Source organism: Parasteatoda tepidariorum, chromosome 6, assembly GCF_043381705.1.
Source record: "Parasteatoda tepidariorum isolate YZ-2023 chromosome 6, CAS_Ptep_4.0, whole genome shotgun sequence".
Classification (NCBI taxonomy): Eukaryota; Metazoa; Arthropoda; class Arachnida; order Araneae; family Theridiidae; genus Parasteatoda; species Parasteatoda tepidariorum.
In genome coordinates, this window is record NC_092209.1 from 51,256,552 (window position 1) to 51,273,552 (window position 17,001).

Below are 17,001 nucleotides of genomic sequence, written 5' to 3' on the forward strand. Positions count from 1 at the left end.
AGTCCTATAAAAATGAACATAAAATGTAAGGATAAAATAATGAAACATTGAATTTCTTCTTTGTCATTTTAAAAGTCAAATATAAAGCCAAAAGTAAGGAAGTTTATATTTTTGCAGAGTGCATTTTTAAATTAAATTTCTGGTATATGTTGTCTATGATAAATTTAAACTGCAATCAAACATGAGTCAAAAAGATAACTTGTAAGTAATTTTATTCAAATAAATTCTATTAATTAATAAAGTTTATGAAAAAGTATATACAAATATATAGATTAAAAGCCAATGAAATTTTAATGTAGCTAATTTTATTTTCTTCAAATATTTGTTAAATGATATTTTTAATAATAAACTAATTATTGTTGAATATTTGTTAGTTTGTTTATTAAACATATAGAGAGACATTTTCTTAAAACTAACTGAGGATTATAAAACCAAGAAAATTAAATTAAACAGAGAGACAGTTAGGAACAAAGAAGTCAGGTAATATTGACACAAATTTAATAAGCTAATTTAAAATTTAAATACATAAAGTAAAGGATCTAAAACAATTTTATTACATTATTAACATCTCTTAAAAAGCTGTGGCACTTTTCAATCCTCAACTTTAAATAGTATAATATTAAGATAATGCATAAATGATACAAACTGAATATAATTAATAAACTGCTGAAGTTCATCAGAAGCAGTACTAAACACTTGAAAGCATTTTGTATCAATTTTTTTTAAATTCAGTTGTTATTCAAAAGTAAAAAGTATAAAACCATAAAATAACAAAAGTCATTTGAAACATTATTACAATATGCAATATTATTACTTGCTAAAATAATATGCATATCTCAGAAATTAGGTGCAGTGGCTATTCAAGTGAAAAACAAGATTCTGAGCATAAAAATATCACATTTTGTTTGATAAAACACAAAGTTTTAATTTATTATTATACCCCTCAATCTTTTAGAAATCGTTTTAATTAAATGCCTTTTAATTTTAAATCCTTCAATGGCATTAAAACTTCCAAGATATTTTTTGAATGGTGAAATATTTCACTACAAAATTAGTCAAATTTCGTTAGTTATCAGTTGTTATTTCAATATAAATATTTTATATTAAAAAAAAAAGACTAAAACATATACAGAGTGATCATGAAATAACAAAAGTGGTTTGAATCATTATTTCAATAAATCAAATTGCTAAAATATTATGCATATCTCAGACATTAGGTCTAGTGGTCACCTAGGTGAAAAACAAGATTCTGAGAATAAAAACATGTTTTGTTTAGTAAAACATGACATTCTTATGCCCCTCATTTTTTCTTTAATTTAATGCCTTTTAATTTTATATCCCTCAATGGGTATAAAACTTCCATAAGTTTTTTAAAAAATGAAATATTTCACTACAAAATAAGTCAAATTTCGTTAGTTATCAGTTGTTATTTCAATATAAATATTTTATATTAAAAAAGAAAGAGAATAAAACATATACAGAGTGATCATGAAATAACAAAAGGGCTTTGAATTATTATTTCAATAAATCAAATTGCTAAAATATTATGCATATCTCAGACATTAAGTCTAGTGGTCACCTAGGTGAAAAACAAGATTCTGAGAATAAAAACATGTTTTGTTTAATAAAACATGACATTCTTATGCCCCTCATTTTTTCTTTAATTTAATGCCTTTTAATTTTATATAACTTCCATAATTTTTTTAAAAATGAAATATTTCACTACAAAATTAGTCAAATTTAACCTGGCTGTATATGAGTAGTAGGGCCCATTGATATTTTATAATCACACATTATAAAAACATGTGTATAAAAAGCAATAAATTGAAGTATTCCAATTAAAATTGCAGTTTAGTACAATTTTTATTTCAGGGCACAGAGAACATTCCTAACGATGCCATACAAATAGCTATTCAAATATTTCAATCTGAACATTAAAAGCACCTCATGAATGTACTGCACATTCAACACCAGCACATGAAATCAAAATTTAATACTCGAAATATTGAACTCTTCACGGCAAATCCTAGGAAAATGCAAACATTTATTTTAAAACAGTAGTTTCATTATCATAAACACCAATTTGCAAGCAGCTATTTTTTAAACTCCACTGCAAGCATATTTTTTCTCCTTTCTTAACACAGACATCGTCTTCCAAAAGGCAAGCGGCTTGCTTGAATAAGCCATTTGGATCAGATGTATTAACATAAATACCTGAATGGTACTTAAGTCCGAACCAATAAACAATGGCAGTGATTTTGCCATCCTCTGTAATTTCAACTTCTGTTGTTTTCTGGCTTTCAATGATGCTGGACTTAGACCCATTTTCAGTTGAATTCATGTTAATTTGGTGCAGTTTGGTAGGTTGACTTAGGCTTCTATGAGGCAAAGTAGACAGTTGTATATCCTGATGGATTCGACACTATAAGAAAAATAAGAATAATAAATCAATAAAATACAAATGAAATAACCAAAATGTCATTCAAAGAAATACTTATTTATTAAGCTATATACATTGAGGTTATATGCTGCATTGCACTCATGAAATATTTCACTAAGCAAGAAAATGATAAATAATTGCACGAATACAATATATTTGCATTCGTGTAGAACATTCTAGAAGAAATCAAAAGTTCCTTCACCAATAACAATAATGAAGACCCTGATATTAAAAGTTACCTATAAAATGTTTTTAATGTTGTTTACCTTTAACCTTTTAATTTCATATGACATGATTAATGCTTGTTATGCACGGCGAAAGTAGAGGTAAGACCTTCAAAAATGAAAAACTTTAAAACATTATGAATTTATTTATAAATTTCATTTATTAAAACATAATTCCATACAAATAAATAGATCATCATCATCATTGTTGGCCATACAGCCCAATGTGAGCCAATGCCTTCCTTTGAAGATTTCTCCATGAATACTTCCGATCTATCTTTGATCTCCAATTCTTTTCATTACAAATAAATAGATATTACTAATAATTTGCTATGTTTTATTATTTGGTTCCATAAAAAAGAAAACAAAAAAATATATAATTGTAAAATATGCAAATTTTAACATATTATAAAATAATGCAATATATAATAATGAAATCTAAAATTTAAACAAAATCAGATTTAAATAGCTGATAAGAAAGAGTAAATATAAAGAATTCTTTAATTGAATTTTATTTTTAAGGCAAATGCAATTGATTTATAATTATTCTCTTAACTAGGTTTTTAACACATACATATTAATACTCAATATTTAATGCAAACAAAATAGTAAATATGTTGCTTTGCAATTCATTATTTCATTTAGCATAATTCATAGTAAAATTAATTATTATAGACACTCATAACACATCTAGTATGTACACATTAATGGAAATTATCAAAACATTTGTATTTATTGGCTTGTTTTAATTTATTTTTCCATGCAGCAACGATTGTACCATATTATATACCATATTATAAAGAGACCTTGAAAACAAATTGAATGTTTGAGGAGCTCTAAACAGAGCATAAATTGATTTAAATTTGCTCATCAAAGCAAGATGTTAACTTAAATATGTGTATTGAACAAAAGAAAACAAAAATATGCCCAGAATTTTTCTTAGACTACCTTAAAAATATGGGTGATTACATTTATCAATAACACCCATTAAATAAACAAAAAAATTGCTATTTTAAATTTATAAACCTATTTTGATACATAAACATACTAATAAAAGCTACATCTAAATAAATATCCCATCTTAAAATTATTATTAAATTCATAAAAACTTGTATTAAAAGTCACATATAAAGTGTTTAGTTTCTTGGCAAATTTACGAACTGCATAAATAATATCAAATACCTGATAAGCATTTATAACTTGAGAAATTTTGTAGCCTGCAACTTTTTCATCAGATACCAGTTTCGAGTATTCCTTTAAAGTTTCACTTTCAACAAGAATAGCGTGTAATTCCAATTCTCCAGGAACAACTACTCCAGTGCTTTTCAAACATTGCAATCTTGAAAAAAATATACACAATAATGTAAAATAATTCAAATTTCTAAATTATAAAATTATCAAAGCGCAACAAATACCTTATACCTACAGTTACAAAGCAATAACAGAAATGCAAATTTCAGTAACTAACTTTTATAACTTTAATTTAAAAAAAGTGCTGTTATAATTCAGAAAAACAAATTATTTCATGTCATCGCTACAAATATTCTAAACATATTAAACTATTATGTATGATATACAGCCAAATGATAAGAACTTTTGGTATTTTTTTATTTTATTTTTTATTATTAAGGTGTAAATCACTTGACCAAAACTGACAATATGTAGCAGATAAAATTCATATGAAAAATGTTTAAAAACAAAATAGTTCCAACAAAATAGTTTTATTAATCAGTTTATAATATAGGATGATAACTAGTATAGGTAAATTTTTTATACTACCTAAAATAATGTATTGTTGTCATATATAACAACAGGACAAAAGTGACCAACTCCCATGAACATTACAGATAGAAAAAAAAAATTTTAATCAAATAATTTCTCCAATGAAAAGTATTGCTCAAAAATTTCAAGCAAAAATGCAAAATTAATCCTTAAATTTTAGTCAGGTTAAAATGTTCATATTTTTGGGTTAAGAAGTAGTGCTTGATTTAAAAACTGACAATTAATCCTCAGAAAACAAGCTAAATATTCATAAAAGAAAAAAGATGTCTCCCCATGAAGTTGAAATGTAACACAAATTCAGAACGAGTTGAACATTCCTTTTTAATATTGATATTATTATTGATGACGTTTTTCATAGAAAGGTCTTGAGAAGTATATTTGGAGGAATTCAAAAAAATGGTGCGCGGCTTAGAAGAACAAATTAGTTACACTCATATAATTAACCTGGTATTATTAACTTTATTTAAAAGACAAAGAATAAAATGGGCTTGCCAAGTTATCATAATGGATGAAGATCGTACCACAAAAAGAGTTTTCAATGCCAAACCAATTGGCACACTAAAAAGAGGCAGGCCGAATTTGAGATAGATAGATGGCCTAGAAAAAGACCTTTTGGTCTTAAAAACTAAAAATTTAAAAATGCTAGTAGGAAAATGCTTAGCCTGGAAAAAACTTCTTGAGAAGGACAAGGCCCACCCTGGGCTGTTGAGCCATTGATGATGATGACTTTTTCATTCTGTTGAAAATTGGTGCAACAAAGAACCAATGCAACAGTTCAAAGCAATTTACTAATTTATGATATACTGTTCAGAAATAAAAAAATAAAGCTAGGACATTATGATTTTTTAAGTATGTATAAATTTTCAGGATTTTTTTCATGAACTAATTTTTATGAGCACTCGGCTATAATGAGGTTGTTGCGGTCCTATCACATTCATTCTTAGTGAATTCTACTGTATACATAAGTTAATAATTTAGAGATTCATTTAACAAAAAAAGATTATATTAAGCAAGAATAAATAATAACATAAAATTTTGGAACATTAAAAATAGCTACATAAATGATAAAAACATCAATATTAATTTCCTAAAAAAAAAACACCAATTACAATTTTAGTGCATAAATTAAAGAAAATGTACTAACCTCATAACACTAATGTCTTCCAGGACATTTTTCTTCAGCAGTCCACTTATTTCCACGGGATCAACAATTAGAAAGTCACTCTGCAGTTTTGTTCGGAAAAAATCTTCATAAGATTTAAAAACTACTTTGTTATAAGGAATGCCGTGCAGGGCACATATTTGTTCAACTTCAGACTGAAATGGACTCTTCAGCACAGTGAGTGTGTAAGAAGGGTTATTTATGAGCGATTTCAGACCTACAACTGGAAATGTAGAGATATCAAGAATCTCAGCATTGTCCATATTTGACATGTCACTCAGATTGAAATTGATGATATCACCCGCCATGTAAGAGTTCAACAAATATATTAGGTTTGGATCCATGGTTAATCTTTGATCAGATTGCATGCTCACAACACCTTCAGCTATTTTGATGTTTTTTAACTGCAAATGGCCTTTACATAGAAACTCTGCTTGTATATTATCTCCGATGTAACAATGAGATGAGCCTGAAAATTATTTTTACAAAAGTTAATATCTTAAGTAAGGGAATACAGCAAAATTAAGTATCTATGGAAAAAAAAGTGTAAAAATTATAAAATATATTTGTATTGATTTAAATTGAACTATTTATTCTTTAATTATGATAAAATAAGAACAATACAGTATGTATTATTGGAATAAAATTTATAAAATGTAATTTCCTGAAGGCGATTATATTTTAATAATAAGTGAGGCATTTGCCATAAGTGGTGTTCAAAAAAAATAATTATAACAATATATTTTTCTTCAATTCATTTTTAGTATTGAAACTTGCAAATTTTGTTTTCAATTACATCATATGAAACAGAAAAAAACACGTCATCTCCAAATTTTCAGGCACCCTACTTAATAAAAACTAAATAGTTCCATGTAAATCAAAATCTTCGAGTTAGAATTTAAGATTAATTCGAACATTTTCAAATGATTATTTGAAATGATTATTTAAAATGATTATTCAAATGAATGAACATTTTCAAATGATGTGCTCTTGAATGCTAAGTTCCTCACTTTTAAGGGCCACTGATGCTATGTACATAAACTATAGAATTAAGGCAATAGTATGAAATTTCAAGGGAAAAAAATTATTTCAGGAGGCCCAAATGATTTATTTTCATAGGGACACTGTAGGAAAAAATACTTAAAGGTTGCTTGCTGCAAAGTGAATTGACAGTTCCATTAACAGTTTCTATTTTTTAATAAGACAGTTTTTTTAAGTTTTTCTTTAAATTATACATCTAGAACAAGGTCACATTTAAGATAAACTAAACTAAACTCAGCCCATACAGGGCCAAGGTCTACTGTGCCCATCTCAGTTTTCTTGACCTTGGGCTCTGGGGTGCAGGAGCAGATGTTCCGGTTCGGTGGTCAGCCGAGCGCGGAACCCCCAGTGTTTAGTTCCCAAGATGAAAGGCTGAGTCGACCTTGTCCGGCCCGAGGATCGAACCAGGGACCTGTGGCACGACAGCGCGAAGCGCTAACGCTCAGCCAACGGGCGTCACACTTAAGATATGTTAACTCAAATATCTAATTTTTACTAAATAAATTATGCTTTTAATTTATAAACTTAAATTAAATTAATTTGTCTGTCGATTTAAATTAAACTGTTTTAAAAATATTAAAGATTCTTATAATAACTGAAAAAATAAAATGAACTGTGATTTTAACTATACAAATTTGTTGACATATTAGTATTAATAAATAAAACAAAAATAATTTTTTTACCATTAATATATTGAGGCAATGCATAAAATATAGCTTGCTCCCAGCAACATTCCTGAGATGAATCTCTTGGTGATGATGATATCATCTCTTCTTCATCCAAGTACAAATCAAACCACACCACAAATGCATCGACATTTCCATTTTTGGTGCACTTAAACTCAGGATTTAGCAACTTTCCTTGAAGCAATTCTTTGATACTCTGAAAGTTTAAAACTTTATCAGCCAGTGTAGCAATCAAAATTTAATTGAAAAGCAACAACAGAATTTGCAACCCCATTAAAAGTGAGTTAAGGTTAATTCCAAATTATCCTGTTTCTAGCAACATTAGGCTATTAAAAAAAATCAAAATTATTTTTTCAAATTTTATGAAACTGAAAATTGCTACATTGTTTGTGAGATCAAAACAGTTTGGTAATTTATTCATTTATGTTGGTAGAATTAAAATATAAAATCAAACATTGCTTTCGAATTTAATTGAATGGCATAAGATGTATTTACCTTATAAAATGGCACAATTGTTTTTTCAGATTAATTATTTTTTTAATTTTAAATAAACAGTACAGAAAGCATAAACTAGGTGATTGTTACTTCTTAAAATATGTAGTAAAAATATGTTGAGCAATATAAACAAAAAAAATGATTCATAGGTAATTATTTTTTTAAATACATATTTATTATTATCATTTAGTTGCTAAATATATACCAATTTTTCATCTAGCACCAAAATGTAAATTTAGTTCCTTAACTGACAATAAATTAGATCAAAGTTTCTTAAACTGTCGGTCAAGACACTGATGGGGATCATACGATCTACAACCAGAATTGTTAAAGATTTTAGAAATTTTTATATTTTTTTAAATTTATTATTACAATTTTACAATAACTAAGTATTTCACATAATGCATCAAAATTTACTCAAACAATTGAATTTATTTATATTGTATTATATTTTTAGGTTTGGTACTTTTATTTAAAATTTTAACATTGTTCTATAGGATTTGCACACTGTTTATGGTATCCCACAAAAATTTTGTACACACTAAGGGGCCTCCATTAACTGCATTAGACTAATTAAAATAAAGACTTTTCTGATTTTTATTCACGCAATGTTACTTAGTTAATAAAAAAAAATACATAACACATTGCTAAAAACAAAAAAAAATATCTTATCTTAGCTACTATAAACAAATACTCAATGCAATAAGTTCTTCATAGAATAAGAAAAGAACATCTTTAAGCACATCTTCAACAAAATATCAAACAGTAATTCACATTTTGTTGTAACCATCAAAAATATTTTTTACTCTCATTCCAATAACCATCATAAAATAATTAAATGTGAAATGTGAGATAATAAATATGAACATAAAACTAATAATTAATATGGTAACATTTTTTTTCTTTTGCCAAACAGACTTGTGATTTAAAATAAATCTGATTAAAAAAAAAATTCAAAAATATGATAGAAAGAAAGTAAAATACTGATTAACTAGATCATTACAGTGAAAAAATTTATGTTGAATTATTTAAATATGATTCTGATTGCAGAGCTAAAGCCTTGATAGCTGTTACCTAGAACAGCTATTTGTTACAGAAGGTATAAGCTTGAAATGCAATAAATAATATTTCTCTTCTGAAATAGACAAAAACCATTTACATCTGCATGTATAAGAACTATGCTATTTGATAACTTACAGAATACCATAATTTATGACAGAATAAATAGATCATCAGACTTAGTTTTAAAACATTAACCAAATTTAATATACTTAATTAGATACTTATTAATGCACCTAAGAGAGTAGGTTCATGACTTAAAATCCTCACAAAAACAAAAGAAAACCACAGAGAAAAATTATGCCATAGAGGAGATAATTTTTACAGATAATTTATCATATAACTAATGTAGAGATGTTACTAAATTATAGATAATTACTCTGGTAATTTAGTGTTCATACTGATAGCATAAAAAATAAATACTTGTATTACATATTTTCACGCTAAACAATCTATGAAAAAAGAAATACAACTTCTCAATTTTAAAAAACCACTTTAAAAAAATTTCCTCAGGGTGCATAGTCAGATTTTTCAACAAAAAATACATACCTTTTAAGTACTTTTTAAGCACTCAAAAATTATTTTTAATCACTTTCCAAAAAAAAAAGAATCATACTTAAGATCTATGCAGTCATAAAAATTATGTTCTTTATCACTTAAAGTTCTTAATTTATATACATTTATTGATTATAACTCAAAAACTTTACATAAATATGATAAAATAACTAGTTTCTGATAAATATTGCAGAGAAAATTGTGAAAATCATGCACTTTTTCCAAACCCTGAATGAAAAAAAGCATCTCTAAAGGCTTTTAAAAAGCATAAATAAAAAATAAGCACCTTTAAGCACTTTTTAAAAATGCTACACACCCTGTTCCTCTCTGAGCTACTTGCAAATCCTCATCACATCCATAAAAAAATAATTACCTGATATGAATTGAAGTTTGCTTCAACAATAGGAGCAGGTTCACTCAACATTTTGCAATTCTCTGATAAGTACTTTATTTTTTCAGTAGAATATGGTTCTTCATCAAGAAATTGTGGAATCACACAATCTTTAATTCCAAGCATATTCAACACAGCATCCTCTAGCCTATAAAGATATCAAAAACATGAAATAAAACAAAACTATAAAAGGATAGCAGCACAACAAATTATTCAAGGCTCATTGTCTCATAATGCTTTAATTAATAAGTTATTTCTAGCATACAAAATATGAGTAATTCATAATTAAAATAATACAAAATTCTTTAAAATAACACATTACATACTTAAAATTTTTTCTGAATTTCTCACATTCAACGGGTACAGCATACACAGTAGCACTATGTGGAATAATTTTCACTCTTGGTATTAATTCTTCCTTGGGCGATTCACTATTAGCTTGATTTTTATTAAGATTTCCTTCAACAACATCAGATGGTGACATGTCGGATGTCGAGTTACACTCCTCTTGTAATAAATGCTTCCATGCATGGCTCAGAGTTTCAAGACTATTTTCTCCAAAAAGACCAGCATCAAATATTTCTGTTACAATTAAATTTACCCTGAAAAATTATGCATTTTGTAAATATGCAACAAAAAAATTTCTGAAAAAGTACCTATGAACAAAATGAATATTATGTGCAAAAATGATGATATGTGTAAATAGTCGTTATTTAACTATGACATTGTCCTGCAATTTTATTATGGAGAAAAAAAACTTAAAATAGCTCATCTTTTAAATCAAAGGCCTCTTTTTCTAGTCATTCTTAATCAACAATAAATACAATGCTTTGAAAATTCTAATTAGAGCAAAAGAAAACACCTGTGTATAACAGTTAATACAACGCTTTGAAAATTCTAGTTATAGCAAAGGAAAACAGCTGCCTGCAGCAACAATACAATGCAATGAAAATTCTAGTTAGCAACTTTTGTTACACCCATAGAAATAATGGTACTTTAAGATGATCTCCATATTAATAGATTCTTCATTTTAAATATATCTCATTCATTTATCATTCAATTTAACTATCAATAATTTTCAAAATACACAAAAGCTAAAAGAATCTGAACATTCAAAAGTTTCAATATTCGTTTAGCATAGAAGTAAAATAAATTTTTTTTAAAAAATAGAATTGGAGAAAAAAATTTCTAAATTTAATTTTTGCATTTCAATAGCTTCATATCAATAAAAATTATTTAAATATTTTATACAAAACAAACATTTTTTTGAAACAACAGTGAGGAAAAACTAAAGAAGTTCAATAGACATTTATTCATAATTTTTTTAAAAAACAACATTTACAGAACTGTATATTACCTTTCAGGTATATCATCCGGTATGTTTAAATCAGTTGAGTGCTTTAAAAAAGCTTCAATAGGTTTATTATTCATTTTAATGACACTTTGTAATACTTCAAATAATATTTCACTTCCTTCGCAGGCATAAACTTTTTCTGCACCAGTATCAACAGCCATCATGCTGAAAAAAACATAAAAATTGTCTAAATAACAAAAAAAAGTGGTTTACAGATAGAATAGTTGCTGATTAACAAGCTGAATTATCCCTCACATTTTATTTTATGTGAGGACAATGATTAATAAATATATATACAGTAGTAACTTGATTATCTGAAATATTTTTATGTTACAAAAAAAAATTTTAATAGGAAAAAATATCAAGTTGTCTTTCACACAATAGGAGATTATTTGAACCAAAAATAACATCAATAAATTAGGTGGTAAATGAATACTATATCTATTATTTAATATGACTAAATCTAAAATTAGAAACTGAAAAGAGTGAATATTTATGACAATTAACTGCAATATGATGCAATATATAAAGAAATAACTATCATGATTATAAATGCTTCCATTCAGAAAATAAAAAGCAGTTATTCAGAAGAAAATGAGATTAGAAGGTAATTATTTAAAATAAAAATTAAAAAAAAAAAAAAAACAGAAGATTTAATCTAAAACTAAATGCATCTAAAGAAAGTTTTAGATTCATTCAAGTAAAAAAAAAACAATTATTATTAGTAATGTGAATTTGTTTCTGATATATTGTCGCCATTAAGCATTATTTACCTAAGGATACCTGTACCAGCTCCTATATCAAGCACTTGGTTGTAACCTTTTTCAACAGCTCGCTTTATTGCATGCTTGTATGCATTATTTCTGACACTATCATTCAGCATTACAAAATGCCATCTCTCCACCAAAGCATTTTTTAAATTTTCCATGCAATACAATGATGGGGTGAAAAAAGGATTGGCTTCATAGGATTTCAAAAAGTAAGAAAGAGAACATTCCACATAACCTAATCTGAAAAAGAAATAAAAGATTTCAAATGTATTTTTATTCTTTAGAATAAAAATATGTAAGAATTGATGAAAGACACAGATATGTGGAACAAAATGCATTAATGATTTTAAAAAAAATCTAATACATATTAAAAAAAATAACATAGGTCCTTTTTATTTTTCTTATAAAAAAAATTTTTTGCTTAACATGTAATGACTAATATAAAAATTATAGACGTAATAATAATTTCTGTTTCACAGATGTGTGGAACAAAATGTATGTATTAATTCGTAAATAATAATAATAATAAATGCAGGGGTTTGTCCAGGCCGAATTTACTACCGTTTAGCGGTACCTTCACAAATTCAATTTTAGGTGAAACGGTAGTTTCACAAATTCAACTTTAGGAAATACGGTAGTTTCACAAAATACTTTTTCTTAAAAAAAAATTTTTGTAAAGAAACGATAAATCTAAATTTTTACCATGTTTCTGTATTGATTTCTTAATATAATTTTTAATTTTTCACAAATTATGTCTAAATTTTCACAAAATAGGTATCCTTCAGAAAAACCTAGACAGATCCCTGAAATGTAAATTCAAAAAGCAACACATGTCCATATTTTTCATTCTAAAAATATATTTAACTATGTCTAATGAATAAAAAAAAATAGGCATGTAAAAAAAATTTATTCATGGATTTTTTAAAAAATAATATCAACAAAAAATATCTAATACAAATTCAAAAAGCTACATGTGTCCATGCTGTTTTCGAAAAAAATATTTGAATAATGTTTTATGACTACTAAAAGAAATAGACATTTTGAGATCAAATTAATATGCTGAGATTTTTAAAAAATATGTAACAAAAAATCCATTTTATAAATTCAATAACAATATGCAATTCTAAGAAATCTAATATAAATAATATGTGATGTAAAAACGAAACAGAACGATGAAACAAATTGAATAAGAACATTGGTTTTTAAAAAATTAAAAAAAAAAAACATTTAAAATAAATTAAGAAAGTAACATGTCTGCACATTCTCTTAAAAAAATTACTCATAAAAATAATATTAAAAGATAAAAAAAGTTATTTGAACGAGAAGAGTAAAAGAGACATATAACTGTAAATAATAATAAAAAATTATCTAGTAATTACAATTGCCTTGACAAAAAGTGAAATAAAATATGAATTTATTTATTATAGCAGTAACATTTGTTTGATTTCAAATTTTACTTCAAATATAACAGCGCAATTGCGTCAGAACAAAAAAAAATTTATAAGAAATGACGATAATAACCATTAAAAAAAAATTTCACATTCATTCACTTGAATATTCATTGACAATATTAAGATTAGCATTAAAACAAATTATTGTAAGTCATTTTGCAGCAGAAAACTATTATAAATTTTATTTTATTTATTTATTTTTTTTTGTCTTTAAAACAAAAACTTATTTAGGTCATAATAAAAAATAATCAGCTTTCCTCATAAATGCACCTATCAAGCTTGTGATTCAATTTTTAGGCTGAAATTGTGATGAATAATGCTTGTAATTTATTTTTATATTTATACTAAATCGAAAATTAGTAATCATTTAATTTCAAGCATAGTGATGATCTAAGTAAGCAAAGAGTCATTTATAAAATATTTCAGTTTAATTTTGTCTCCCTTTCGGAATACATTTAAAATAAGGGAATCTTACTAACAAGTGAAAACAAAACAAAAAATCACAGTAAAATATTTACTATAAAAATTTATGTTTTACATAAATTTAAACAACCCATAAATTATAATATATCATCCACAACATTAAATACTTCCACACTTTCCGTTTCATTGGCTGTAAAAAACTTATAACCACAGTACCTAAAATAATATATGTATGTATTACCACACTACTAGTGGTATACCTATAACCATAAATAGTGAAACATCAATAATAGTATAGCTTATGGCCTCCCTAACAAATAGTACAGAAATTGCAACAATAAAGTAAAAAGAAATAAAGAGAAAATGAACTGAAAGAACTAATAAATATTGTTTATCATCTTATGAATATGTTATTGGTTACCTAAATAAAGTTGTAGCCAATCCATGCAGCACATGAGAATCATTAGGTAAAACTTCAAGAGCTTGTTCATAGCACATTATTACTTCATTAACTTGCTTGTTTTTCTCTAAATCTCCAGCCACTTTTTCTAAAAATAAGGCAATTTTATGTTATACTTTTTATAAAATAATTATTTTAAAATTTTAAGTAGAATTCAGTTTCATTAATTTTTTATTTATGAACTTCAAGTAAACAGTTCTTTATGGCATTTTACTTGTCACAACTAAACTAGTAAAATTTAGTTAACAGTAATAATTGTAATCACTATTTTGAGACATAACTATAGATTACTCTTGCCACAAGCTTATCAGTAAATTTTTAACTAATTTTTTATGCTGATAATAAAATTATGTTTGTTTATATGACCAACACTCTATATAATAACCCCTGTGGTCCAATGAAAAATGAACATTATAACTTGAATACTGAAAACTATGGCAAATATTTACTCAAATACTGAACTTATTTTGGCAATCCAATTAATCCACTTTCTTCAAAATTTTAAAAGTCTTTTCTAAGCATATGGCATTTTGCTCGTTACAAACAATCATTTTAGGTAAATAACATCCGCTCAAAGAACTATAAAGGCTAAGCAAAAAAAAAAAAAGATCAAAAAGTAGAGTATAAAAAAAATGACTTGAAAATATTTTTGGAGAAATTTCATAAAAAAAATTTTGGACAGCAAAAATTTCCAGAGTTTGCGAACAAACTGGGCAGAGAGTAATATCTCATTGTTAATTATAAAAAACAACTTCAGCTAAAAACCTTTAGAAAAAAACATTTAAGTAAAGAAATAACAAATATTTAAAAAAATCTTTTTCAAAATATTACCTAAAGTAAACAGAAAAGCATTTAATAATTCTCCTTTAACAGAAGGCTCAACAGTTAAAGCCACAATGAAATGAGCAAAGGCACGGCTATATTCGTGTTCTTTTAAACACTTAATGGCTCTACTTTTGCATCGCTGCAACAGTAACTGACGACCTTCGGACCAACTATCGGTTTCCATTCTCAGATTCTATAAAAGTAAAAATATATATAAAATGATGCTTACAGAAGGGCTCTAAATGTTAAATGTCAGAGTGGAAATCCTACAATTATTTAAATAATAGAAGTAGAGATAGATGTTATTGGCGGGGGGGGGGGGGGGGGGGNGGGGGGGGGGGGGCAGTGGGTCTACGTATATCTAAATAATTAGAAATCTCTTTATGTCCCCCTCAATAATTCAGAAAAATAAAGAAAACTTTTATAATTTGTCATTGATTTAAATTCATAAAAGGTAAAATCAAGAAAGATAATCTTTTTGCTGATGTTTAGAAAATTTAAGAATTAATTTTTGTCATGTGTGAAATTTATAATTAGACTTACAGGTATTTTAATTTAGCCCCCTCAAAAATTCAGCCTCTGTAATGCCCATCAAAGTAAAATATTAGTAGTTAATGAGGAAATGCTACATATCTTTAAATAATAACAATAGAAGTACTATATTTTGAAGAAAGGTCTTCTGCTGGACTTATTACTGGGGAGATTCCCGTATTGGGATCTGTGGCAGAAAAATCGCAAAGTCTTGGAAACTTCCGGGCAGAGGCCCGCGAGAAACTTAAAAAAAAATCACAGAAAGGGAGTAAATTCAAAATGTATAACTCATAGCCACCCCCAGGCACCTTGGCGATTGTAGTTGGTGTGTCAGATCACGATACGGAAATATCTCCTTATTACTGTCCCACTCAGTTAAACAAGCATAATAACTATTGACTTTTTTTGGTAAACTTTCTTGTTAAAAAGAAAGAGTATTAAAGTCCTATTTTTTATCTTCATCAAGGTCCATTTTACTGTGAAACGGAGAGTGGTCGCTCCCAGAGGATTCACTGTGTATATGTATATATTACACATTATATTGTATTTTTGTAATAATAATAAAACGCTAAGCATTTACAGCAAATTAAAAAATAATAAATAAATAAAATGAAATAAAAAACGATAGGTATTTCTCCGAATCGTATTAAAAAATATGTTACAATTAAATTTATTTTGTGAGAACCGATTCTAATTGGATATACATTTAAAATAGCACTAAATTTCATAATTTTAAAAATCGTTATTCTGTTTCATTAAAATGACGTGACTTCGCAGCAAGTTCTGATACATTTACAAAACACTAATATTATAAAAAATATATATATATAAAAAAAAATTGAAAATAGTTAGAATTGAATAATTACATACAATTCCATTTCTAGTAAAATTAAAATTTAATTTATTTGAACTTACTAAGCCTTATCATTGAAAAAAAAACTCTTATTTTAAAAGCCTTATTAGATTAAAAAATCGTACAAACAGGAAATTTTTAAAAGAATTATTGAAAGTAATTACATGAAATTATTTTAATTGGATACTTAAGTATAATTTCATTACCTGACTAGGATTTTGTTAAATTTAAATTTGACTTTCAATCTCGGAAGTATTTCGAACGCCGAATAACAAAACTACTGTCCTCTATGATACTGTCTCAAAATATAAATAAAATAGTTATTGATTGATTGATCCATTCAACAAATGTAAAGGGTACAAAATATCAAAGTTCGATGAACTTTATAAAAACTATTTTTAAAAAAAGTCCTAATTTAAAACTGTAAATTTATTATTTCATACAAGCTTATTTATAAATAAAAACGAATTTTTTTCTTTTTTTTCGAAATAATTTCCCT

General features: G+C 26.3%; 1 protein-coding gene across 1 annotated transcript; it reads right to left on the reverse strand.

Moving 5' to 3' along the window:
• Positions 1–1,844: 1,844 nt before the first annotated feature.
• On the reverse strand, positions 1,845–16,992 carry LOC107444462 (protein arginine N-methyltransferase 9). Its single transcript, XM_021146528.3, has 11 exons — positions 16,709–16,992; positions 15,125–15,311; positions 14,255–14,381; positions 11,963–12,199; positions 11,193–11,354; positions 10,162–10,437; positions 9,818–9,983; positions 7,333–7,531; positions 5,591–6,077; positions 3,847–4,003; positions 1,845–2,422 (listed from the first exon to the last, which is right to left on the reverse strand). Exons 2-11 carry the CDS (start codon positions 15,300–15,302, stop codon positions 2,045–2,047), a joined length of 2,367 nt encoding a protein of 788 aa, XP_021002187.1. The 5' UTR covers positions 15,303–15,311; positions 16,709–16,992; the 3' UTR covers positions 1,845–2,044.
• Positions 16,993–17,001: the final 9 nt, after the last annotated feature.

What these genes read in the sequence shown, in the direction of transcription:
- LOC107444462 (XM_021146528.3), bottom strand. Translation starts at nt 15,302, where the DNA reads ATGGAAACCGATAGTTGGTCCGAAGGTCGTCAGTTACTGTTGCAGCGA. An exon ending in AAATTCAGAAAAAATTTTAA is followed by an intron (nt 9,984 to 10,161) that starts GTATGTAATGTG and finishes ATATCTTTATAG; the next exon opens with GCTAGAGGATGCTGTGTTGA. An exon ending in CAAACTTCAATTCATATCAG is followed by an intron (nt 7,532 to 9,817) that starts GTAATTATTTTT and finishes TTAAACTTTCAG; the next exon opens with AGTATCAAAGAATTGCTTCA.